Below are 26,153 nucleotides of genomic sequence, written 5' to 3' on the forward strand. Positions count from 1 at the left end.
GAGTTTGTACGTTCTCCCCGTGACCTGTGTGGGCTTTCTCCGGTTTCCTCCCAAGACGTATAACTTGGTAGGTTAGTTGGCTGGGTAAAATTGTAAATTACCCCTTGGTGTGTATAGGATAGTGTTAGTGTGCGGGGATCGCTGGTCGGCACGGACTCGGTGGGCCGAAGGGCCTGTTTCCGCGCTGTAGCTATAAACTAAAACTAAAACTAAACTTAAACCAATAGTTGGTTTCACTTTGTAACAATCCGTCTGCTGTAAATGACGTGGTGGTCTCTGATCCGCTGTCATTTTAATTAGATGTGTGTTTTATGTCACGAACATAGACACAAAGTGCTGGAGTAACTCAGTGGGACAGGCAGCAGCTCTGGAGAGAAGGAATGGGTGACGTTTCGGGTCGAGACCCTTTTTCACACTGAGTTGGGGAGAGGGAGACACAGAGATATGGAAGTACCCGGTCACCAACCCTGCTGCCCAGTGGGGTATTGTGTTGGAACTGGTTTGTGAGATCACATCCAGGGAACAGAAAGTGTCAAGGGAGTGGCTCAGAGTGGACAATAGACAATAGGTGCAGGAGTAGAGGCCATTCGGCCCTTCGTGCCAGTACCGCCATTCAATGTGATCATGGCTGATCATCCACAATCAGTACCCCGTTCCTGCCTTCTCCCTGACTCCGCTATCTTTATACGTCAGGTCTGGTCAGAGTCAGAGTGTTTTGTACGAGGCATCTGTTTTCTGCCAGTCACTGATTTCCTGGACTTCCTCTCAAGCCCAGGTCTATTCCTGTGTTGCCATGGTTCACCCAGGTGACTCATTAAAGTGAGACTTCTAATCTAAAATAGAAACCGAACAACACAAAACCTGCCCGCCCAGCGGTTTTGTAACCTTACGGTAAATTGAGAGAAAGATAATAGTTTAGTTTAATTTAGAGCTACAGCGCTGAAACAGGCCCTTCGGCCCATCGAGTCCGTGCCGACCAGCGATCCCCGCACACTAACACTATCCTACACATTTCCATCTTATATAAATATATATTATATAATATGATATAAATCTTATACAAATATCCATTGATGCCCTTATCCCTCCAAACCTGCCCGAACCATGCACCTGTCTAATTGTTTTTTGAAACTTTGGGATAGTCCCAGCCTCAACTACCTCCTCTGGCAGCTCGTTCCATATACCCACCACCCTCTGTGTGAAAATGTTAAACCTCAGATTCCTATTAAAAATAAATTATATTTAGTTTAGTTTAGTTTAGTTTAGAGATATAGCATGGAAACAGGCCCTTCGGCCCACTGGGTCCCTGCTGACCAGCGAACCCCGCACACTAACACTATCCTACACAAACTAAGGACAATTTACATTTACCCCAAGCCAAACCGAACCCGAAGATCTCGGAGAAAACCCACACAGATCGCGGGGAGAACGTGCAAACTCTGTACAGACAGCACCCTTAAATATACTTAATAAAAAATATATATATATATATATTATTATTTATAAAATTAATTAAAAAAATAAATATTATATTTAAAAATTCTGGTGCTGAAGGTTCTTCACTAAACATTTAAAAAAAAAACAGGCAAAGTACTTTCTGTCCCATAGAGCGGCTCCAGGAACAGATAAACAGAATGTACCAAGGCAGGAAATTACTCAATCCATGTCACATTTGAGTGTGATTGTAAATAATAGATTAAAAAAGCCCAGATAGGAATGGGAACAACTTTCAGCTGCGTACACTTGGCTGGAGAGACAGAGCTGCCTGAGGGGGGTCCCAGAGAAGTAGCGAGCTGCAAGTTGTTGACGTACCCAGAAAGGCGGGCAACTTCCAGGAATCCTGGTTGACAAACAGAGTGTAGAAGAGGGTGGGTCGGGCCAGGCCAGGCCAGGCAGGGCCGGGCCAACAGCACACACCGCGCAGCTGTGGGAATCATGGGTTGAAATTAAAAGCGGGCGGAATGCTTTATACGAGTGTCTAGAAGCAGTCGTTGTCGTTCAGACTTGAGCAGCGGCCAAGTCCTGATGTCAGCACCAGGGACGTGGGTTGAGAACCACGACACACGACACAAACAAGGCATCGGGGACCTGGGGTGGAGGCTAGTTCACCGAGGAGTTCCCTGCAACCTGTTTCCAGCCGCCTGCCACTTGTTGCGGGCTGGAACCGTGTGTGTACCACGTGTGTGAAGCTGCAGCCACTGTTTGAATACCTAAAGGGGCTTCTGGCTGCACTTCACACCCACCATCCTCATCTTCAGACACCCTGTGCGTAGGGGAGAGGGTAGGGCCAAAGATGTCCTGGTTGGGTTGCTCCTGGGCCTGGACAAGCTGGCCGTCCGCGAGTCAAGGCGCCAGGCGGAAGAGCCGACTGCGCGCCCCTTTACCGGGGTCACGTCTGCGCCCGGGCACCCTGGGGGAGTTCCGGGACCGCTGGGCATCGCGCGGGGGGGGGGGGGGGGGGGAAGTCATCCTCGATAAGGATGGCGGAATAATGACTTTGTACAACGCCGGTGGCTTTTGTTTTGAACCGTTTTAGCTTCGTACATATTGTTGGAACCAATTGAATACATTATTTAAAATACCACAAACGAGGCTTGCCCACGGAGTGGCTCTGCTGGGTAAGTGGGATCTGTCGAGGGTTCCACAAAGGGTCAGTGGCACAAAGAGACAAACTGTAGGAGGCAAAGGACCAAATGCATTGTCTGATGAGGGGGGTGTTGAAAGGGAGGTGACTGTGGGAATGTTGCAATGTTATCGCAACTGCATAGCTACTGTGGCAGAAGGTGGCCATTTTTTTTGGCCAGAGGCTCCAACGACAGCCTGGACGTTTTCCTGGGATCTCAACGTAAACCTGGCGCGGATCAAAAGGTCAAATTGTCCCATCACGCAAAGTCCCAAGCCAACGTTCCCTACAGACCGACCTCAAAGTCTAACATGGGCTGTGAGTGGCAGGACCCTGGGGGAGTGCTGGAGGACAGGGGGATCTGGGCAAGCTGGTACGAAACTTCTTGAAGGTTGAGCAGCAGGTGGTCAAAAAGCCACTTGGCACATTAGCCTTCATCAGTCAGAGTATTGAGTACAGAGGATTGGGAGACAAAAATGCTGGAGAAACTCAGCGGGTGCGGCAGCGTCTATGGAGCGAAGGAATAGGCGACGTTTCGGGTCGAGGAAGTCAATGATGTCGGCAGTCGGCGAAAAAAAATTGCCAAGTTGGACAGGCCCTTTAGGGACTATCGCAATGTTTAAGAAACATTTAGGCAGGTACATGGATAGGACAGGTTTGGAGGGATATGGGCCAAACATGCAGGTGGGACTAGTGTGGATGGGGCATGTTGGTCGGCATGGGCAAGAGCGGAGTCAGGGGATATGGGGAGAAAGCGGGAACGGGGTACTGATTGGGGATGATCATATTGAATGGCGGTGCTGGCTCAAAGGGCCGAATGGCCTCTATTGTCTATTGACTCAGGCCACGGATCAGTCATCTTTTCACCGAATGGCAGAACGGACAAAGGGTGAATGATAAACTGCCTCCTGATATCATGTTCGATTGTTGACCCAGTGCACGAGTCAGTGCGAATGCTGGTGATGAGGCCAGTGGATGAATACGGCCATGAATAGAACTGTTCTGGGGCTTCCCGACAGTAATGAGGGAAGCTGAAATGGACACGAGAAGTCTTGCATGCTTGGACGAACAGGCCCATCACGCCCGACTAGATGGCAACCAGCCCCTTGCCAAACCGAGACCCTTCCCCACTGTGAAGACCATTTGTGCTGGATGTCAGGACCTCACCAAACAACATGGTTCATTGACACATAGAAAATAGGTGCAGGTGTAGGCCATTCGGCCCTTCACCGCCATTCAATATGATGATGGCTGATCGTCCAAAACCAGTACCCTGTTCCTGCTTTCTCCCCATATCCCCTGATTTTGTACAATGGGTCCCAGCTGACAAGTGAAGGAACCCTCCAGGTATTCTTCCCATCTGGTTAGTTTAGTGTAGTTTGTTTTACAGATACAGCTCGGAAACAGGCCCACCGAGTTTCAGAGCGTCCATCGAATTTCCCCGCAAACTAACACTATCCTAAACACACTGGGGACAATTTACAATTTCACCAAAGCCAATTAACCTACAAACTTGCACGTCTGTGGAGCGTGGGAGGAAACCTGGAGCACCTGGAGAAAACCCGCGCAGGTCACGGGGAGAACGTGCAAACTCCGTACAGACAGCGCCCGTGGTCAGGATCGAACCCGGGTCTCTGGCGCCTTGAGGCAGCAACTCTACCCGCTGCGCCACCCCCAGCATGAATTCAGAAGCCGAGAGAGAAAAGAAAATGACATCACCATAGGAACAATATTTAGAAATATTTTATTGTAAAGAAAAAGATACAAAAATATATATTTTTACAAAGATTTTAACGGTTTGAAAAAGTATCTTAGATTTGTTACACAAAATGGAAGATATATTCGCAATCTTCCTCGCTATAATTGGAAACATTTCCTTCAAACCAAGCAATTGGCCATTCTAGTTGGCATTACCCCTGTAGATTTACACTTCTTCTCTCCTCATCTCAACCAAGTGGAAAATCCCAATTGGATGACGTCCACCTTATCTCCACCGTTATCGCGACTAATTCTCGCAGAAATACAAAATAGAATTTCAAATATAAATGCACCGCTGACTTTACTTGAGTATCTGCTCTTAGCAGTTTGCTGGAGACTTGTTTTGTTTAATAATCCAGTTGGCAATCTTAAACACCGATTACCACACGGGGCCACAAGCCACCAGCATGCGTTGTAATTACATGAGCTAAGAATCACATTTTTAAAACATCTGAAAAATGATAGGCAAGGTATAGATTTAAAAAAATCAGAGATCGATATTCATCAGTATATGTCACTGAAAGTCTTAAGTAAATGCACAGAGCTCTCCTGTTTCTAAGGCTGGAGAGCCTGTAGGCACCAGCTGGTTATAGGCACAGTATGGAGATGGAGATGGAGTCAACAGCTTTTCCTTTTGTCCTCTATATCATTGAATTTACTGTCAAGGCCCTTGTAAAGGCATCTCTCCTGTCCACCCCCAATGGACCACTTTGTACATCTTTCATCTTTAAACGCAAGGAGCAACAACCCAAATAGAAAATAGTGCAGATCCAAGAAGCCAGCTATACTACATATTATTCCTCAGGTCAATATTCCACATCAGACAGCTTTGGCCTTGTTGGAACTTGGACTGGGTGGTCGGGTCAAGGAGGTTAGATGGAAGAACAGCTGGCACATGTGTTTATTAAAAAAAAAAAAAAATCTTTAAAACTCTTCTCTGCACTGGAGGCCAGACTCTCTCACTGTGACTGTGCCACCCCTAGACAGTCTATGGAATAGTCCATGCATCCTAAGCACTAAAGCAGATTAACCAGTTGCAGTGTGAAGACAAGCACATGGTTCCCACTGAACAGGGAGATGTCGGACGGGGTTAGTCCCACAACAGAATGGTCTCCACTTTTCTCTCGCCCATGTGCAAGTTTGCAGAACATCAGCTTCATGGTGGTAGGTGCCCAGCTGCCCCAGGTAGACAGACTTCCCTTCGGCCCACTCCCCCATGCTCCCTGAGAGCCCTCCACCCCACCTTTGCAAGGCTGGCCAAGCGCCAGCTCCCTGCTGGTAAAGATGGGTGACCCAAGAGTGGCCAGGGCAGCGGGCTTGCCGGCTTCAGATCTACGAATGGCCAACTCCGACCTCCACCCATTCCCCCCTCCTCCCCCCCACCCCCCAAAACCCTCCTCCCCTCCCCACCCCCTCGTGGTACGGGACCACTCCGCCAGACGCCAAGCTCAGCCGAGCGCAACACCGACAGTAGATGACAAACAGCGCAGCGAGAGGCAAAGGTGATCCAGAATCAGGCACGTGGAGCATCCAGCAGTCAGAAGGCCACGCTCTCCTCCCTTCCCGAAGCTGCCCCCATTCACCTTCAGACAGCGACCTCTCGTGTCCACTCGAGGTGCCGGCAGCGGCAGAGGCTTTGAAGGTGCGTTTTAAATCTCGCTTCTGCTTGGTTTCTATTATTTTCCTGCCCAAAGTCACGCAGAGAAGTCTTCAGCAGGTCATACATCTCCGACGCATCTCCGATCTCTGGGGGTGGGGATCAATCTGGGGGAGGAAGAGCACAGCAAGATGAGTGACCATGCCCGAGTCTCGACAGAGTAGCAATTCACAACAGGGTGTGCACTGACCACAAGCAGCAATGCAGGTTGGTGAGCTCACTGTAAACAGCAAGCTAAGCACACCAATGTTGCTTTAAACAAAAGACACTGGTGTTGACCTTACAATAGCTTGGTTAAACCACGGCAGGAGCAGTTTAAGAATGAACTGCAGATGCTGGAAAAAAAATCGAAGGTAGACAAAAATGCTGGAGAAACTCAGCGGGTGAGGCAGCATCTCAACCCAAAATCGTCGCCCATTCCTTCGCTCCATAGACGCTGCCTCACCCGCTGAGTTTCTGCAGCAATTTTGTGTCTGGCTTGTGTCTGCAGTTCATTCTTAAACATCTCTGGAAAACATGGGTAGGTGACGTTTCGGGTCGGGACCCTTCTTCAGACCGGATGGGTGGTGGACAGAAGAACTGGCTCCTCAGACTGAGTTTCTCCAGCATTTTTGTCTACACCCAGACCACTGGATGGTCCTGGATTTCCATTTGATATCAAGGCAACAATATTTTAGAGTGAACTCTTCATTGTGTATGGGTAATGGCGGGATGATTCATGAACAAGATGCAAGTGTGTTTCATTGTCATTCGGATTGTCGGGGAACGAGATATTGCTTAACTCTTGCCCCGACCGAGGGTGTCCTCTGGAGTTGTTTTCTAAGATTTGCTACAGTAACGTCAGAGGGAATTTGAGGCCGAAACAAGGGAGATCGCCTCGGGACAATCTAGATCACCAGCACGATAGTGACATTGGAAAGGCAGAACTCCCAGACACTCTTCAACTGGGCAGAGAAGACCAAGGGGCCGCTCCGTTAGAACACCAAGATTGAGAAGCGATTCGATCAATGACGACACAGTCCCACTAGCGAGGCTTTCATTATCAGACGGCTGGGATTCAGGGAGAATCATTGACCTTCCTCAGTCAGTGGACTGGATGTGGAGAGGATGTGTCCACTCGTGGGAGAGTCTAGGACCAGAGGTCACAGCCTCAGAATGAAAGGACGTTCTCTTAGGAAGGAGATGAGGAGGAATTTCCTTAGTCAGAGGGTGGTGAATCTGTGGAACACATTACCACAGATGGCTGTGAAGGCCAAGTCAGTGGATATTTTTTTTAAGGCAGAGATAGATAGATTCTTGATTAGTGCGGGTGTCAGAGGTTAGGGGGAGAAGGCAGGAGGATGGGGTTGGGAGGAGAGATAGATCAGCCACGATTGAATGACGGAATAGACTGGATGGGCCGAATGGCCTAATTCCGCTGCTATGACATATGAACGCACGCCCAACAGACCGCTTGCGACGTGTGCGCGGTTGCGAGGACCAGGCGCGACTCACCTCAGAGTAAATGGGCGGCGGGCGGTTCCTGAACTCCTGCACGTAGACAAAGAACGGATGCTCCAACATTCCTCCGTGCTCCTCCAGGCTCTCGGGAACAGACAGGCGTTGGTCCGACTGGCTGGCCTCTTCCTCAGAAACCACCTCCAGGTAGTCAGGGGGAGCTGCAAGGGGAAGCGACCATGTCAGGATAAACGGGAAGGGCGGGCAAGGTGTGGGGATTTAACACCTTTACAATAACACATTTAGCCGCCCCCCCCCCGACAAGAGGTTGGACCATATTTAATTTACTTTAAGGTTACAGCACGGACGCAGGCCCTTCGGCCCACTGAATCCGCAATCACCCCGTATACTAGCCCTATCCTACACACACTAGGGACAACTTTACCATTTTTTCTGTGACAAAGCCAATTAACCTACATGGGAGGAAACCGGAGCACCCGGAGCAAACCCACGTGTGAGAATGTACAATGACAGCACTGTGTAGGATGGGACCCGGGTGTCTGACGATGCAAGGCAGCAACTCGACCACTGAGCCAACGTGCCATCCAACGGGGGTGGGGAGAGGGCGAGGGACTCACGTTCTGGTCTCTCCGGGAGCGTGAGACGTAGCCAGTCTATGTCCATGCTGTACTGGCTTCCAACGCTGGACGAGCGGCTGCCGAACGGATGTAGCGGGATGGTGCCGATGACCAGAGGCAGCTCCAACGATAACTTGGATGATCCCGGGATCTCAACGTAAATCTGGCGCGGGTCAAAAGGTCGAAATGTCCCGTTAAAACAAAGCCTCAAGCCAACGTTCTCTACAGACCGACCCCAAAGTCTAACATGGGCTGTGAGTGGCAGGACCCTGGGGGAGTGCTGGAGGACAGGGGGATCTGGGCGTGCTGGGACATCGCTTCTTGATGGTCGAGTAGCAGGTGGTCAAAAACCCACTTGGCACGTTGGCCTTCATCAGTCAGAGTATTGAGCACAGACAAAGTTGTGTTTCAAGTTGACAACACGATACACTAAATGCAGCCTCACCAACGTCTTGTACAACTGCAACGTGACCCCCCTCCCAAACCTCTCCATTTAAGAAAGAACTGCTGGAAAAATTGAAGGTAGACAAAATTGCTGGAGAAACTCATGGGGTGTGGCAGCATCTATGGAGCGAAGGAATAGGCGACGTTTCGGGTCGAGACCCGGAAGGGTCTCGACTCGAAACGTCACCTATTCCTTCGCTCCATAGATGCTGCCGCACTCGTAAGGGTCTCGACCCAAAACATCACCTATTCCTTCGCTCCATAGATGCTGCCTGACCCAGAAGGGTCTCGACCCGAAACATCACCTATTCCTTCGCTCCATAGATGCTGCCTGACCTGCTGAGTTTCTCCAGCATTTTTGTCTACCTTCGATTTTTCCAGCAGTTCTTTCTTAAATGGAGAGGTTTGGGAGGGGGGTCACGTTGCAGTTGTACAAGACGTTGGTGAGGCCGCATTTAGTGTATCGTCTTGTCAACTTGAAACAGGTACAGAGGATGTTGTCTGGGTTAGAGGGTGTGAGCTACAGGGAGAGGCTGAGCAGGCTGGGACTCTGATCCTTGGAGCGCAGGAGGATGAGGGGCGATCTTATAGAGGTGTGCAAAATCGTGAGAGGAATAGATCGAGCAGATGCACACAGAGTCTCTTGCCCGGAGTAGGGGAATCGAGGACCAGAGGAGGTAGTTGAGGCAGGGACTATTGCAATATTTAAAAATCAAATAAGACAGGTGTGTGACTAGGTAGACAAAATTGCTGGAGAAACTCAGCGGGTGCAGCAGCATCTATGGAGCGAAGGAAATAGGCAACGTTTCGGACCGAAACCCTGAAGGAAATAGGCGACGTTTCGGGCCGAAACCCTGAAGGAAATAGGCGACGTTTCGGGCCGAAACCCTGAAGGAAATAGGCAACGTTTCGGGCCGAAACCCTGAAGGAAATAGGCAACGTTTTGGGCCGAAACCCTGAAGGAAATAGGCAACGTTTCGGGCCGAAACACTGAAGGAAATAGGCAACGTTTCGGGCCGAAACCCTTCCGGGTTTCGGCCCGAAACGTTGCCTATTTCCTTCGCTCCATAGATGCTGCTGCACCCGCTGAGTTTCTCCAGAAATTTTGTCTACCTGCGATTTTCCAGCATCTGCAGTTCCTTCTTGAACAGGTATGTGACTAGGACAGGTGTAGAGGGATATTGTCCAAACGCAGGCAGGTGGGACATGTTGGCCGGCGTGGGCAAGTTGGGCCGAAGCGGTCTCACTCGGTGACCTGCGCTGCGGTCATTCTGCGCCTCCGTTCCCCCCCCACCCCACGCGCTGATGCCCGGGTCGACCCTGGGACGTTAGTCTAGACATACCCGCAGGGCGTAGTCCACGCTGATCACCCGGCACTTGAGAGTGGGCGAGACGGGCGGGATCTTGAGCGGACGGCCGTGCCACGTGCCCCTTTTGCGCGGGGCCACCCCCTCGCCGTGCAGCGTGGCCACCACCGACTTCTTCTGCTTGGTCGTGCCGCGGGCGCTGAACGTCTGCATCTGGATGATGGCCGCCTTGGGCGTGACCGTGCGCGAGCAACAATTGTCCACTTCGGCGAAGATCGGGATCACCTCGCCTGTGGCCAGAGAGCGAGGGGTTAATGTACGTCACGACCCAAAGGGCCACCCACTCACATAGAAACATAGAAATTAGGTGCATGAGTAGAGGCTGATCATCCAACTCAGTATCCTGTTCCCGCCTTCTCTCCATACCCCCTGTTCCCTAAACTTTAGTTTAGTTTAGTTACATAGAAATATAGACAATAGGTGCAGGAGTAGGCCATTCGGCCATTCAATATGATCATGGCTGATCATCCAACTCAGTATCCCGTACCTGCCTTCTCTCCATACCCCCTGATCCCCTTAGCCACAAGGGCCACATCTAACTCCCTCTTGAATATAGCCAATGAACTGTGTGGCCTCAACTATTTAAGAGGGAGTTAGATGTGGCCCTTGTGGCTAAGGGGATCAGAGGGTATGGAGAGAAGGCAGGTACGGGATACTGAGTTGGATGATCAGCCGTGATCATATTGAATGGCGGTGCAGGCTCAAAGGGCTGAATGGCCTACTCCTGCACCTAATTTCACAAGTGATAGGAGCACAGGTAGGCCATTCGGCCCATCAGGTCTACTCCCACGGCTAACCCTTTTAACCTCATTCTCTCCTGCCTTCTCCCCATAAACCCCCGACTACGGAAGATAATCCTCTTACCTGGTGTGTATCCTTTCCGGTCAATCTTTGCAGTCAGAGACAGGTGGCCGAGGTTGCAGTACCACACATGGGCCAACTTCTCCTTTGTCCCAGCTTGTGGAGCCTAGCAGGATGAAGGGGGGGGATCATTGTGAGTGTCAGAGAGAGAGAACAGCCCATTCTCACACGTACATTAAACCACTCAAGACCAAAGACAGACACAAAGTGCTGGAGTAACACAGCGGGTCAGGCAGCATCTCTGAAGAAAAAGGTTGGGTGATGTTTTCGGGAAGAAAGGTCCCAACATCACCCATCCTTTTCCTCCGGAGATGCTGCCTGTCCCGCTGGGTTAATCCAGCATTCTGTGGCAGTCGTGACTATAAACCAGCATCTGCAGTCCCTTGTTTGTTCATTAAGTCTTTTGTTAAGTTTAGTTTGGAGATAACTAAATGGAAAGAGGCCACTCGGCCCACTGAGTTGATGCTGACCGCCAATCACACTTCTGCACGATCCGATATTTTGTATACATCAGGGGGGAATCTACAGAGGCAACTATCCTACAAACCTGCACGTCAGGGAACCCGGAGGGACCCCAGTTCTCTGCTTCATTCTAATCAACCTGCACTCCCTTTGATGAGGAAGCTCAGAGCTGATGATCGCAACGTCTCACAGTGTCTCACTGGATGGGCGTTTACGAAGGAACTGCAGATGCTGGTAAATCGAAGGTAGACAGATATATGTTGGAGAAACTCAGCGGGTGAGGCAGCATCTATGGAGCCAAGGAAATAGGCGATGTCACCTTTCCCTTCGCTCCATAGATGCTGCCTCACCCGCTGAGTTTCCGGAAGGGTCTCGACCCGAAACGTCACCTATTCCTTCGTTCCATAGATGCTGCCTCACCCGCTGAGTTTCTCCAGCAGTTTTGTGTCTGGCGTGGGTGTAAACCAGCATCTGCAGTTCCTTCTCAAACATCTCTGGAGAACATGGGTAGGTGACGTTTCGGGTCGAGACCCTTCTTCAGACCGGATGGGCAGTGGATGGACAGAAGAAGTGCCTCTACCCCGAGCTTCACCCACCCCCACCCCTCTTCAGACGGAGGGCCTTTGTACACGAACATGTTGACTGTGGTCTCTGCGTTTCTCACCAGCAACGAGGGCGTGTTGATATCGATGGGTTCAATCACGGTGAATTCGCGCTTGATTTTCTTCACCGTGGCCCAAGGCCGGTGAAGCTTGGCCTTGACCCAGTACCGCACGCTGCCGTGCTTGCCTTCAAACGACGTCACCAGGTTCCTGCATTGCGGGAAAGACACAAGACCACGTGTCAAAAACAATCTTTCATCCTTTCCCGACTTGTAGGATCATTCATTTAAATGTTTCCCAGTGCAACTATGGCTCCTGTGGTTAAAACTTTAACTGAGGGGGAACATCTCTTCCAATGGCCACCACCTCTATATTTGAGTACAGGAGCAGGGAGGCTCTACTGCAGTTGTACAGGGTCTTGGTGAGACCACACCTGGAGTATTGCGTACAGTTTTGGTCTCCTAATCTGAGGAAAGACATTCTTGCCATAGAAGGAGTACAGAGAAGGTTCACCAGACTGATTCCTGGGATGGCAGGACTTTCATATGAAGAATAGACTGGATAGACTTGGCTTGAATTTAGAAGATTAAGGGGGGATCTTATAGAAACTTACAAAATTCTTAAGGGGTTGGACAGGCTTGATGCAGGAAGATTGTTCCCGATGTTGGGGAAGTCCAGAACTAGGGGTCACAGTTTAAGGATAAGAGGGAAGTCTTTTAGGACCGAGGTGAGAAAATCATTTTTCACACAGAGAGTGGTGAATCTGTGGAATTCTCTGCCACAAAAAAGGTAGTTGAGGCCACAGTTCATTGGCTATATTTAAGAGGGAGTTAGATGTGGCCCTTGTGGCTAAGGGGATCAGGGGGTATGGAGAGAAGGCAGATACAGGATACTGAGTTGGATGATCAGCCATGATCATATTGAATGGCGGTGCAGGCTCGAAGGGCCGAATGGCCTCTACTCCTGCACCTATTGTCTCTGTTTCTATGTTTACACAACTTTCATTTTACCAATATGACGATCAAAGATCCTACAGGGAGCAAGAAAAAGACATAGTGCGGTCGTGGGCAGATTCGTGGGTCATTTTTGGTCCCATTTCCGTAACCGGCTTCCGTCTCCGCACCAAAGATCCCGTAGCGGAGCAAAGATACTAGCGCAGAGACGGAAACATCCTCGTAAAAATAAAAGTTATTTGGGAAAAATCTTCCCCTCATTTTCAGAATTTTAATTTATTAACACAAACTGTTCCCCCGCAACGTTGATTACACTGCGGGTCGGGTCGGGTCCGGTTACGGAAATGGATGAAAAAAAGGCCCACGTTCCGCTCCGTTGCGTACTACACGTCAGCCCATTGCATTTAGCAGGAGTGGTCTATCTTGCTCCGCTATAGGATCTTTGATGACAACCAGTACAGTCTGAGGAAGGGTCTCGACCCGAAACGTCACCCATTCCTTCTCTCCAGAGATGCTGCCTGTCCCTCTGAGTTACTCCAGCTTTTGTGTCTGTCTATACCCAATACTTTGCTGTCTACTCCCTTCACCCCACCCACCTAGACCTCGTTCTTTGTTGTCCATTCTTCCATTCTTCTCCATTCTTCCAACGAGGCTCAAAATTTAAACTTAATTAACCAGCATCTGAGATGTATATGTATATATGTATATATATGTATGTATATGTATATGTATATGTATATATATATCTCAGATGCTGGTTAATTAAGTTTAAATTTTAAATGTGTATATGTGATCATGGCTGATTATCCACAATCAGAATAGATTAATCAATTAACCTACAATCCCGCACGTCTTTGGAGTGTGGGAGGAAACCGGAGCACCAGGAGAAAACCCACGCAGGTCACGGGGAGAAAAGGTACAAACTCCGTACAGACTCCCTCTCCCTTATTTTTTTTCCATCTTATGCAGCTTTGGAGTTTGCAGCTCGATCCCAGATTAATTGGTTGCATTAGCTGGAACCCAGTACTGAGATACAGGAGGGAAGGTAGCTACAAATTCACAAGTAGTGATCTAGAGGCGCATGCGAAGAAAACGTTAGAATACTCACTCTTCTGGCAGCTGGAATCTAAAAGGGAACTCATAGCGCCCAGCCTGAAGAACTGTGATATTTCCGTCATCTGTAACATAAGAGAGAAGACTTTCAAAACAATGTCTGGTTCAACCCTCTGTCATTGTTCTGGGTGTTGAGAACCCAGTCAACAAACATCGACTCAAACAAGTGGAGTTAGCTGAGGAAATAGGTCATGATATTAAAGATAGTACGCCACCGGATATCATCACAAGCATCAAGTCCACAAAACCCCAACCATCACTCTTCTCACAAACCACATCATAAGGACAGAATCATATCGACAACACTCTCCCCCTTACGAGTACAAACCTCAGTACGTGCCGTGATCATAATCTAGGCTGCGGTCCAAAAGTTATAGGAGCAGAATTAGGCCATTCGGCCCATCGAGTCTACTCCATTCTCCTAGGGTCTCGACCCGAAACCAAGAGTCTCGACCCGAAACGTCGCCTATTTCCTTTGCTCCATAGATGCTGCCTCACCCGCTGAGTTTCTCCAGCATTTCTGTCTACACCTCAACCTGGGTAGTAAGGTTCCTGAAATTTCAAGCCCCCTGCTGGCAAATGGGACAATATTTTTTTTAAGCTGGCAAGTTGGTGACCTTAGGACTGTCTGGATGTGTCAGCTCTGATGGAACGTTCCAGAAGGCTAACCACCTTCATTCTACAGGGTGCAAAGGTTGGGGCGGGAAGCCAAACAGCGCTAAATAAAGTCAGCGGACCACACAAGGCCGGGCAGGTTGTGCCAAGCGACCTCTGCTCCAGTGGCTCCAAAATAACCGAGTGGCCTTGGTCTCAGGAGCATCATTTAGATAAACATTAGATGGGAGAACAGAACAGCGCAAGGTAAGGCCCTTCAGCCCACAGTGTGTGTGTGTGTGTGTGTGTGTGTGTGTGTGTGTGTGTGTGTGTGTGTGTGTGTGTGTGTGTGTGTGTGTGTGTGTGTGTGATTCAGATTCAATTTTAATTGTCATTGTCAGTGTACAGTACAGAGACAACGAAATGCATTTAGCATCTCCCTGGAAGAGCGACATAACAAATGGTTTGAATAAAAAATAATAAGTGTCCGGGGGGGGGGGGGGGGGGGGGGGGGGGGGTGGTGATTGGCAGTCACCGAGGACGTGTGTGTGTGTGTGTGTGTGTGTGTGTGTGTGTGTGTGTGTGTGTGTGTGTGTGTGTGTGTGCGTGTGTGCGTGTGCGCCCAACATAATGCCAAGACCAACTCTTTATCTGCCTGCAAGTAATGCATATACATGTATCGCTCCAAAAGTCTCTATGTACAACTTGGTATATGAACGTCACGGTGGCGCAGCGGTAGAGTTGCTGCCATCCAACGCCAGAGACAGGGGTTTGATCCTGACCACGGGTGCTGTCTGTACGGAGTTTGCACGTTCTCCTCTTGACCTACCTGGGTTTTCTCCGGATGTTCCGGTTTCCTCCCACATCCCAAAGACGTGCAGGTTTCTAGGTTAATTGGCGTCGATAAAATAGTGAGTTACCCCTGGTGTGTGTAGGATAGTGTTCTAGAGTGTGAGAATCGCTGGTCAGTGTGGGCCGAAGAGGCATGTTTCCGCGCTGTATCTCTAAACTAAACTAAATCTATCCTATCCATGAATAAGTCTATGGCGATTAGACTTTACAATGGAGACTTGACTTTAGACTTTAAAGATACAGTGAGGCCCACAGTGTCCATGCCGACCAGCACTCACCTCGTACACTATCACTATCCTACACACAAGGGAACACTTTACAACTTAATACAGTTAATTAACCTACAAACCAGTACGTCTGCGGAATGTGGAAAGGGACCCAGAGAAAACACACGCACAGATCACGGGGAGAACGTACTAATGGGTCCCATCCCTTCTCTCCAGAGATGCTGCCTGTCCCGCTGAGTTACTCCAGCTTTTTGTGGCTATCTTCAGTTTAAACCGGCATCTGCAGTTCCTTCCCGCTATGATGTGTCATTTCCATCATTTTAGATCTCGGGACTCGCAGATTTCTGCTCGAAGAAAAGATCAAACTGCCAGGGTCTTTCCTTTGAGATGATAAGATTGTGGGTTCCAACAGAAAACTCAAGCGCATTCCCAATGAAAAAATACTGCACGGGAGATAGACACAACATGCTGGAGCATCTCTGGAGCGAAGGAATGGGTGACGTTTCGGGTCGAGGCCATTCTTGTGGACTCAGTGGAGAGGGAGATGTGGAGATAAGGAAGGGCAAGATGTGAAAAGGAGTCATCAAAAGAGATGGCGGTCAAGGAACATGTAGGGTGGATCATTGTTAGCAAGTAGAAGGTGACAACGAAGCAATCAGAGATAAAAATGTATCCAGGGACAGTCAGACTGGTCGGAGAACTAGAATGGAGGAGGGTTAGAGAGAGAGAGAGGGGTTACTTGAAGTTAGAGAAGTCAATATTCACACCACTGGGGTACAAACCACACAAGCAAAATGTGAGGTGTGGTTACTCCAATTCTGCTGGGCCCCACTGCTCCAGAGATGTTGGTTTTTCGATGAGACAGAGAGATTTTGTCATGTGCCACCTTGCCCACATCACAATTTATTTTTAAAAGTTGCGTTAAACTGTTTTTGAATGTCCTGAAAGGGAAGTGAAAATTGCTCCAGAATCAAAAATGGTTTCTTGCAGGGGTCATCTTATATACAAGTCGTGTCAAGTTTATTCGTCACGAGATGTGCAGTGAAATGAAAAGTGGCAAATGCTGGCGGATTTTGTGCAAAAAGACAAACAAACAAACTACAAACAGGGTGGTTTTTAGCCAAACCCACATGCCCTTTATAAAATTCAGACGGAGTTGAAGTCCTGTGTGTTAGAAGCAACTGTTCCACTCTCCACTCTCCCTCCTCCCCCCCACCAGTAATGTCGACACAATCAGTACTGCACAAATCAAAATAACAGCCATCTCTGGCAGGAAGAGACGTGCCCTTTAACTTGCCACTGAATTCACCAAGAAACTGTACCCTCTCACCAATCTTGGGCCACAAGGTCACCACACCATGTACATACACCGAGTGAATCAGATTCTACTCGGCTGGGAGACCCTGGGAAGAAGTCTCGCAAGCAAGTTCTTTAATTCAGAGAGCAGTCAGGGCAGCACATCGGCCTCTCGAGCAATCTTGCACAATGACTTCATTATAGATGGCGAGAATGCAGAGACAACACAAACAACAGCAAGACATGAAACCCTATATTAATGTTGCCATCAGCGGCCACAAAATCCTTTACGACGCAGAAAGGGACAGAAGTTTAGTCTCAGCCCGTATTTTCTGTGTGTGTGTTTCTCTCCCGGACTTTGCATCTACCACCAAGCCCTTTGTCTCAAACAAGAACTCCAAATAAACAACACACGTTCCTGCAGCTGCTGTTTCATTCGATCTATCGTTCATAGCTAGACAAAAATGCTGGAGAAACTCAGCGGGTGAGGCAGCATCTGTGGAGCGAAGGAATAGGTGATGTTTCGGGTCGAGACCCTTTCGGGTCTCGACCCGAAACGTCACCTATTCCTTCGCTCCACAGATGCTGCCTCGCCCGCTGAGTTTCTCAACCCGAAACGTCACCTATTCCTTCACTCCACAGATGCTGCCTCACCTTCTGAGTTTCTCAACCCGAAACGTCACCTATTCCTTCACTCCACAGATGCTGCCTGTCCTGATGAGTTACTCCAGCACTTTGTGTCTGTCTGCAGTTCTTTGTTTCCACACACCCGATTTGTACCCCAGAGTCGCCACTGGAGAAATAGGATCCACTCTTCAACAAATGGATGCAGACCATTCGGCCCATTGAGTCAATACTGGCTCCTTGCAATATCAACCCCACTCCTCCACCATCTCCCCATGATCCTGCCAATTCTCTCCTTTCAAACGTTTATCTGCACTTCAGATGAATCAGTCTTTTATCAGAATACAAAACATTAGCTGAGTGGAGTTTTGCAGTTTTAAAAATGCTTCCAAACTGTTAACTCTCGTGGGCTTGTCCCACTTAGACGATTTTTTGGGGGCAACAGGTGAATTCCATCAAAATTTGTCGCCCAAAGAGTCGCCTAAGTGGGACAGGCCCATCATTCCCTGCCCTCCGTCATGGTTAGGTGCCGAGCTAATTAAACAGGGGCAATAGACCTGCACTTGATATAAACTTGGATAGGGCGGAGGGAGGGATGGGAGAGACTCAGAAACATCACTAATGGATGCAAGCTGCCTGAAGCAGGGAAAATAGTGCTTACAGATGTGTGCTGAAACAGCAGCAGGTACACCGTGTTTGGAAGTTTAACATAGAAGGGAGCTCAGAATGAACGAGGAAACAGCAGTAACCCGTTCTCCAGACAAAGAACAGCAAACGCCGCCTTATTCTCACTCACAGCTCAGTCGGACCGTGTTACAGAGCTCAGACAACAATACAACTCGGGCTGATACTTCACGCAGACACTCGCTTCCAAACGAAAAGCAAGGTCACTGGATTAATGCACAGAACATCAGTAGCAAACAGCTAATCTACAAAAATGAGCGGCTTGTCAGTGTGTCTTGCGGTAAACACATTGTGGATGAAGCAGCAACGCGCAGGACGATTCTGTTTTTGTTTTTGTGTTTAAGAGGGAACTGCAGATGCTGGAGAATCGAAAGTTACACAAAAAAGCTGGAGAAACTCAGCGGGTGCAGCAGCATCTATGGGGCGAAGGAAATAGGCAACGTTTCGGGCCGAAACCCTTCCGGGTTTCGGCCCGAAACGTTGCCTATTTCCTTCGCCCCATAGATGTTGCTGCACCCGCTGAGTTTCTCCAGCTTTTTTGTGTAACCTCTGTTTTTGTTTTGCTGCCCGGGCAAGTTTGCAAGTGAAATTCGTGCAGTTAAAGAGCGTTCACCTTTAACACCGCCCCCCTCTCCCCCTTCCTCCCTCCTTCACCAGAGGCCCCTCGACGTGTTGCATGCATGTACGGACTCTGCATGTGAAGGGTCTCTCTCTCTCTCCCCCTTCACATGCATGCAACACGTCTCCTCCAAGCCCCTCTCTGCAAAATGAACCCTGGACTCGGTGAGTTTGCTGACCTGCCTCCATGAGGTTCACCCTCTCGTTGTAGTACTCCACTTCATCGCTGTAATTCTGGGTGTAAGCCGTGCTGGAGCCGGCACTCCGCGACTCGGTCCAGTGGACTTTGGCGATGCCCTCGGTGTGCAGCTTGATGGACTGGACCTTCATGGGCCGGGACACCTCCAGCAACACTTTGCCCGACACCTCATCGCCAGTGCTGTACACGGGCACCGAGCCGGGGTCGGGGTTGTCGAACATCAATGAGAAAGTCTTCATTCGGAGTTTGTTCCCCACTAAGTCTGTCTATTTCCCCTTTATTTCTCCCTCTCCCTCTCTCTTTTCCTCCCTCTCTCTCTTTTATCCACTCTTTCTTTCTTTTCACACTCTCTCTGCGCCCTGAGCTTCTGGGGGAGACGGGGTCTCGAACGCTCGACGGCCGAGAGTGGCAGGAACTCTGCTCGCCCTGCGGGTCCGTGTCCCTTTAAATACCGCCCGGGGGGGCGGGGCCGGGGCCGTGATTGACAGGCCGGTCCCGGGCTGAGAAAAACAAGCGTCAGTGCGCACGCGCGGCCTCCCCACCCAGCCTGTTGTTGCTCAAAGATACTTTGTTACAAGTCACAGACAATGGATACAAGAGGGAGGAGGCGGCCACTCGGCCCTTCGAGCCAGCCTCCCCCCCTCCACGGCTGATCATCCACAATAATAATAATAATAATACATTTTATTTATTATTTCTCCAGTATTTTTGTGCTCCACAGATGCTGCTGCACCCGCTGAGTTTCTCCAGCATTTTTGTCTGCAGAGATAGATATAGATATAGATAGATATGCCATTTATTGTCACTATACATGTACAGTGAAACTGAAAGCTGCTCGTACTCAGTGCATACATACAATTTTACACAAAAAACAAGAAACAGAAAACAAAACAGAAGGGAGATGGGGGGGGGGGAATAGGTGCACAAATTCTACGGTGCTACATACATATATACATATATACAGATGGAAGTCCGTGTTGGGCGGTGTAGTCAGTGAATGTGTGGATTTGAATTCATGGTAGATATAATTCTCGGGAAGCAGCTCGGGAAGCAGCTATTCCTGAGTAGTGCATTTGGCACGAACGCACTATGGGAACTTCACTCGCCCCCCTGCAGGAACTATACAACAGGAGGTGCAACTCCAGAGCAAACAAAATCATGGGAGACCCCTTCCACCCCTGCAACGGACTGTTCCAGCTGCTACGGTCAGGCAAACGCCTCCATTGCCATGCGGTGAGAACGGAGAGGTTGAGAAGGAGTTTCTTCCCAGAGGCAATTCGGACTGTAAACGCCTATCTCACCAGGGACTAACTCTACTGAACGTTTTTCCTTCCATTATTTATTTATGTAAAAGAATATGTGTTATGATTGTGTTTATAATTTGTTTGGTTGTTTTGTTGTTTGTCTTTTGTACAAAAGTCCGCGAGCATTGCCACTTTCATTTCACTGCACATCTCGTATGTGTATGTGACAAATAAACTTGACTTGACTTCGATCTTCCAGCATCTGCAATTCCTTCTTGAACAAATTTTATTTATGGGCGCCTTTCAAGAGTCTCAAGGACACCGTACAAAAATTTAGCAGGTAGAGGAAAAACATGTAAGGGGAATTAAATAAATAGTAGAGACATGACTAGTACACAAAGTAAAGACAGAATTCAATTCAAAACACAATATGAGGCAATTAATGCACAGATGAAAAGGGAGGGGGACGTGGGGCCAATCAGTACCCCGTTCCTGCCTTCTCCCCATATCCCCTTCTCCCGCTAGCCCCTAGGCAAGGCGAGGCAAGTTTATTTGTATAGCAGCTTTAAACAACAAGGTAATTCAAAGTGCTTTACAGCAAACATTAAAAGCATTGGAAAGAAACACATATAAAATGACATTTAGATGCAAAACGATTATTAGATTATTCAGATAAAATAATTACAAAATTAATAGAATCAAACCAGGAGTAGAGGTTACAGTGCAGTATAGGTAATTAATAAATTGTATTGTTTACTGAAAGGCAGCAGCAAACAGAAAAGTCTTCAGTCTAGATTTAAAAGAGCTGAGAGTTGCAGCAGACCTGAGCTCTTTCTAACTCTCATTTCAATTCACCCAGTGAATCGGCCTCCACTGCCCTCTGTGGCAGGGAATTCCATAAATTCACAACTCTCTAGGTGAAACCGTTTTTTCTCATCTCAGTTTTAAATGGCCTCCCCTTTATTCTTAGACTGTGTGGCCCCTGGTTCTGGACTCGTCCAACATTGGGAACATTTTTCCTGCATCTAGCTTGTCCAGTCCTTTTATAATTTGTATACGTTTCTATAAGATCCCCCTCTCATCGTTTTAAATTCCAGTGAATACAAGCCCAGTCTTTCCTCATATGACAGTCCCCCCATCCCGGGGATTAACCTGGTGAACCTACGCTGCACTGCCTCAATAGCAAGGATGTCCTTCCTCAAATTAGGGGACCAAAACTGCACACAATACTCCAGTTGTGGTCTCACCGGGGCTCTGTACAACTGCAGAAGGACCTCTTTACTCCTATACTCAAATCATCGTTATGAAGTCCAATATGCCATTAGATTTCTTCACTGTCTGGTGTACCTGCATGTTTACTTTCAGTGACTGGTGTACAAGGACACCCAGGTCTTGTTGCATTTCCCTTTTTCCTAATCCGACACCATTGAGATAATAATCTGCCTCCTTGTTCTTGCCGCCAAAGAGGATAACCTCACATTTATCTACATTATACTGCATCTGCCTTGCATTTGCCCACTCACTCAACCTGTTCAAGTCACTCTGCATCCTCCGAGCATCCTCTTCGCAGTTCACACTGCCACCCAGCTTTGTGTTATCTGCAAATGTCAATACCCTACCCCCAATACCATGTGCTCTAATTTTGCCCACTAATCTCCTGTGCGGGACCTTATCAAAGGCTTTCTGGAAGTCCAGGTACACTACATCCACTGGCTATCCATTTTACTTGTCACATCCTCAAAATAATTCCAGAAGATTAGTCAAGCAGGATTTCCCCATCATAAATCCATGCTGACTCAGACCGATCCTTTTACTGCTATCCAAATGAGCATCTTCCCCATCACCGATGTCAGGCTAACTGGTCTATAATTCCCTGTTTTCTCCCTTGGGAATTAACCTTAGCAACCCTCCAATACACAGGAACTGATCCTGAATCTATAGAATATTGGAAAATGATCACCAATGAATCCACAATATCTCGAGCCACCTCCTTGAGTACCATGGGATGCAGATCAACAGGCCCTGGGGATTTATCAGCCTTCAGTCCCATCAGTCCACCCAACACCATTTCCTGCCTAATGTGAATTTCTTTCATTCCTCTGTCTCCCTAGATCCTCTGGCCACTTGTACATCTGGGAGATTGTTTGTGTCTTCCTTTGTGAAGACAGAACCAAAGTACGTGTTCACCTGTTTCTGCCTTCAAGGGACCCACATTTGTCTTTACTAATCTTTGTCTCTTAACAAACCTAAAGAAACTTTCACTGTCCTTTATATTCTTGGCTAGTTTATTCATCTGCTCAGAGCGCTGGCACCGCCTGGTGGCCTCGCATCGGAGGTGCAAGCTCCAGCACAGTGGGAAACAAAGATTATAGAGGAACTTGGTGGGAATAAACACAGCACAGGAGAGAATCCAGCCGGCATTATTACCCCCCCCCCCCCCCCCCCCACACACAGACAGACCCCCCCCCCCCCCCACACACACACCCACCCCCCCCCACACACACACATACACACACCCATACAGACCCCCCACACAGACACAGACCCCCCCCCACACACACACACACCACACACACACACACACACATACACCCCCCCCCCCCCCCACACACACAGACCCCCCCCCCCACAGACACACACACAGACCCCCCCCCTACACACACCCCTACACACAGACACAGACCCCCGCACCCCACACACACACATACAGACCCCCACACACACACACACAGAGACTCACACACACACACACACCCTCCCCCTACACACACACACACACACACACACAGACCCCCACACACACACACACACACACACACACACACACACACACACACACACACACACCCAGAGACACACACACACCCCACACACACACCCACAGAAAACATCGAGCCCTGGGAACAAACAACTGAGGGAAAGTCCAGAACTATTGGGGTGTGGGGGGGGGGAGTTGCCAAACGCAACAACTTTCTTTTCAACACATTTGCTGCGGCCGAATTCAACTGAACTTTTTATTGCACCACTAATGTTCTCTGCACGCCGTCCCAAATTTCAAACCTGGCCTTCTCTATTTTTTTAAGAAAACGTTTCATAGCACAGGCGGTTTAATGTCCACTGTATTTATCCCCTGTGCATTTCAAATGCAATTATTCGCAGTGAAACACACACACACACACAAAGTTGTTTCTTCCTGCACAAAGGACAGTTTAGCATCCATTTTATCCCCCACTTTAATTCTAATACAATATTTGCAGAGTCACAAACATTATTTTTCTACACAAAGGATCATTTAACATCCATTTTATACCCAGTGTCTTTCAGTGAAACACAAAGTATTTTTCTACACCAAGAGTTTGCAAGCAATCCTTGTCGAGTGTAAACATATTTTCAACGAGTGTAAGTAAGACGAAATTTTCATATCAGCCCCCCCCCCCCCCCCTCGATCGACAGAGATTTAAATTGTGTTTATTTAAGAAGGAACTGTAGATGCTGGAAAAATCGAAGGTAGATAAAAATGCTGGAGAAACTCAGCGGGTGCAGCAGCATCTATGGAGCGAAGAAAATAGACCTATTCCTTCGCTCCATAGATGCTGCCTCACCCTCCGAGTTTCTCCAGCATTTTTATCTACCTTCAATGGTGTTTGATGATCTTTTGTACACACACACCACACACCGAACTCCTGCACAGAATGTGCTAGTTTTTTTTTAATCCCAAGTCCCAGCAAGATCGTGTTTTTTTTTAATAACATATTTTCTTTCGGTTTCAATTTATTTAGAAACCAGTTGCAAACAAAGAAGCAACCTCCTTTTGCAGTGAAAAGTTTTCATGCATGATGTGCTCATGGAATTATAGGAAATTCCCTCTAGGCCAAGAGGTTTAGTTCATTGGTTTGGGAATTCACGTGCTTTATTTTAAAACGTATCCACTTTTGGATCAAGGCATTGTTGATCAAAACAGCATTCATTCATTGCCCATCTCAAATTTGCCTTCTACCAGTGAGCTCTGGTTGTGATCTGTATTTAGACAATAGACAATAGGTGCAGGAGGAGGCCACTCGGCCCTTCGAGCTAGCACCGCCATTCACTGTGATCATGGCTGATCATCCACAATCAGTTCCTGCTATCTCCACATATCCCTTGATTCCCTAAGACCTCTATCTAGCTATGACCAGCTATGAAGAAGGGTCTCGACCTGAAACGTCACCTATAGGGTGATTTCACGAAAGGTCACTGGAGCGTAGATCCGCACCCACGTGACCGAAAATTCTCAAGTGGAGGACATGCTATACATCCGGTACATGTTAGTGAATGGGAAAACACGCACTTTCACACCGAAATATCGGGAATTATCGCGTTTGCTCGCTGCATTTCATCAATAAAGATAAAAAAAGTCAACAATGCCTTACTTTTGATGGAATGCAGCGAGCAAACTCGATAATTCCCAATATTTTGGATCTTTAAATCTCCACGGCAAATGTCCGCTGTTCACTTCCGCTGGATTGGCACATTTCAGCTCCCTCCAAAATTTACCTTAGTTTGCTATCTTTTTAAAGGAAAAAAGTAAATCTTAGGTAGCTGTGCCTCACGGTAACCCCCGATATTTTGGACTTTAAATCTCCACAGCAAATGTCCATAACATTTCCGCTGGCCCTTTTCCCTCTTGATTTACCTTAGTTTTTAACGGGTGGACTGCAAAAAGCTGTGCCTCACGGTCACCCCGACTGGCACAGTAAATTGCAGCTCAAACACTGGCCGTTTTCGATGTTTTTAACGGGTGTGAAAGTGCGTGTTTTCCCATCCACTAACATGTACCGGATGTCTAGCATGTCCTCCACTTGAGATTTTCGGTCATGTGGGTGCGGATCTACGCTCCAGTGACCTTTCGTGAAATCACCCTATTCCTTCTCTCCAGAGATGCTGCCCGTCCTGCTGAGTTACTCCAGCATTTTGTTGGTTTACTTGTAAAGCAGCACCTGCAGTTCCTTCCTCTACACACAGTTTCTGGAGCGGATTGCCGACACACCGACTCCGATGGACACTAACGCCCGGAGCTGCCGGATCCGTTCACCATGTCTCCCACTCAGCATTGCCGTGCCGTGTCGGTCAGCTGGGGTGGACGGGTGCCATTGGTGTGAGGACAGAGACAGCTGCTGCCTCACAGCGCCAGAGACCTGGGTTCGATCCCGACCACGGGTGCTGTCTGTACGGAGTTTGCACGTTCTCCCCGCGACCTCATGGGTTTTCACTGAGATTTCCGATTTCCTCCCAAACTCCAAAAACGTGCAGATTTGTAGGTTAATGGGCTCGATATAATGTAAATTGTCCCTAGTGTGTGTGTAGGATAGTGTTAGTGTGTGGGGGTCGCTGGTCGGAGCGGACCCGGTGGACCAAAGGGTCTGTTTCTAGACAATAGGTGCAGGAGTAGGCCATTCGGCCCTTCGAGCCAGCACCGCCATTCAATGTGGTCATGGCTGATCATCCCCAATCAGTACCCCATTCCTGCCTTCTCCCCATATCCCCTGACTCCGCTATCTCTAAGCTAAGCTAAACTAAACGTTATTTAATTATCCTGTATCTACACGCTGCAAATGGCTCAATTGTAATCATATTTTGCCACCTCCAACGTGACCCCACCACTTGCCACATCTTCCCATCTCCTCCCCATGTCTGCTTTCTGCAAAGACCGCTCCCTCCGTAACTCCCTGGTCAATTCTTCTTCCCTTCCCACCCCCTCCCCGGGCACTTTCCCTTGCAACCGCAAGAGATGCTACACTTGTCGCTTTACCTCCCCCCTCGACTCCATTCAAGGACCCAAGCAGTCGTTCCAGGTGCGACAGAGGTTCACCTGCACCTCCTCCAACCTCATCCATTGCATCCGCTGCTCTAGGTATCAGCTG

General features: G+C 48.6%; 1 protein-coding gene across 2 annotated transcripts in view; it reads right to left on the bottom strand.

Annotated features, from left to right (window-relative positions):
- Positions 1-5,794: 5,794 nt before the first annotated feature.
- arrdc2 (arrestin domain containing 2) overlaps positions 5,795-26,153 on the bottom strand; it is a 30,722-nt gene continuing 10,363 nt past the window's right edge. Inside the window, exons 1-8 of one of the 2 annotated variants that reach the window (XM_055658296.1) lie at positions 18,990-19,445; positions 13,911-13,980; positions 11,912-12,059; positions 10,789-10,891; positions 9,901-10,154; positions 8,114-8,276; positions 7,533-7,696; positions 5,795-6,145 (exon numbers count right to left, since the gene is read on the bottom strand). In XM_055658296.1, the coding sequence (XP_055514271.1) occupies positions 6,092-6,145; positions 7,533-7,696; positions 8,114-8,276; positions 9,901-10,154; positions 10,789-10,891; positions 11,912-12,059; positions 13,911-13,980; positions 18,990-19,248 (1,215 nt within the window). In that variant the 5' untranslated portion in view covers positions 19,249-19,445 and the 3' untranslated portion in view covers positions 5,795-6,091. Of the gene's footprint in view, positions 6,146-7,532; positions 7,697-8,113; positions 8,277-9,900; positions 10,155-10,788; positions 10,892-11,911; positions 12,060-13,910; positions 13,981-18,989; positions 19,446-26,153 lie in introns of those variants that run through there. The other variant, XM_055658297.1, reaches the window with a different exon arrangement.

This window comes from Leucoraja erinacea, chromosome 29 (genome assembly GCF_028641065.1).
Source record: "Leucoraja erinacea ecotype New England chromosome 29, Leri_hhj_1, whole genome shotgun sequence".
Classification (NCBI taxonomy): Eukaryota; Metazoa; Chordata; class Chondrichthyes; order Rajiformes; family Rajidae; genus Leucoraja; species Leucoraja erinaceus.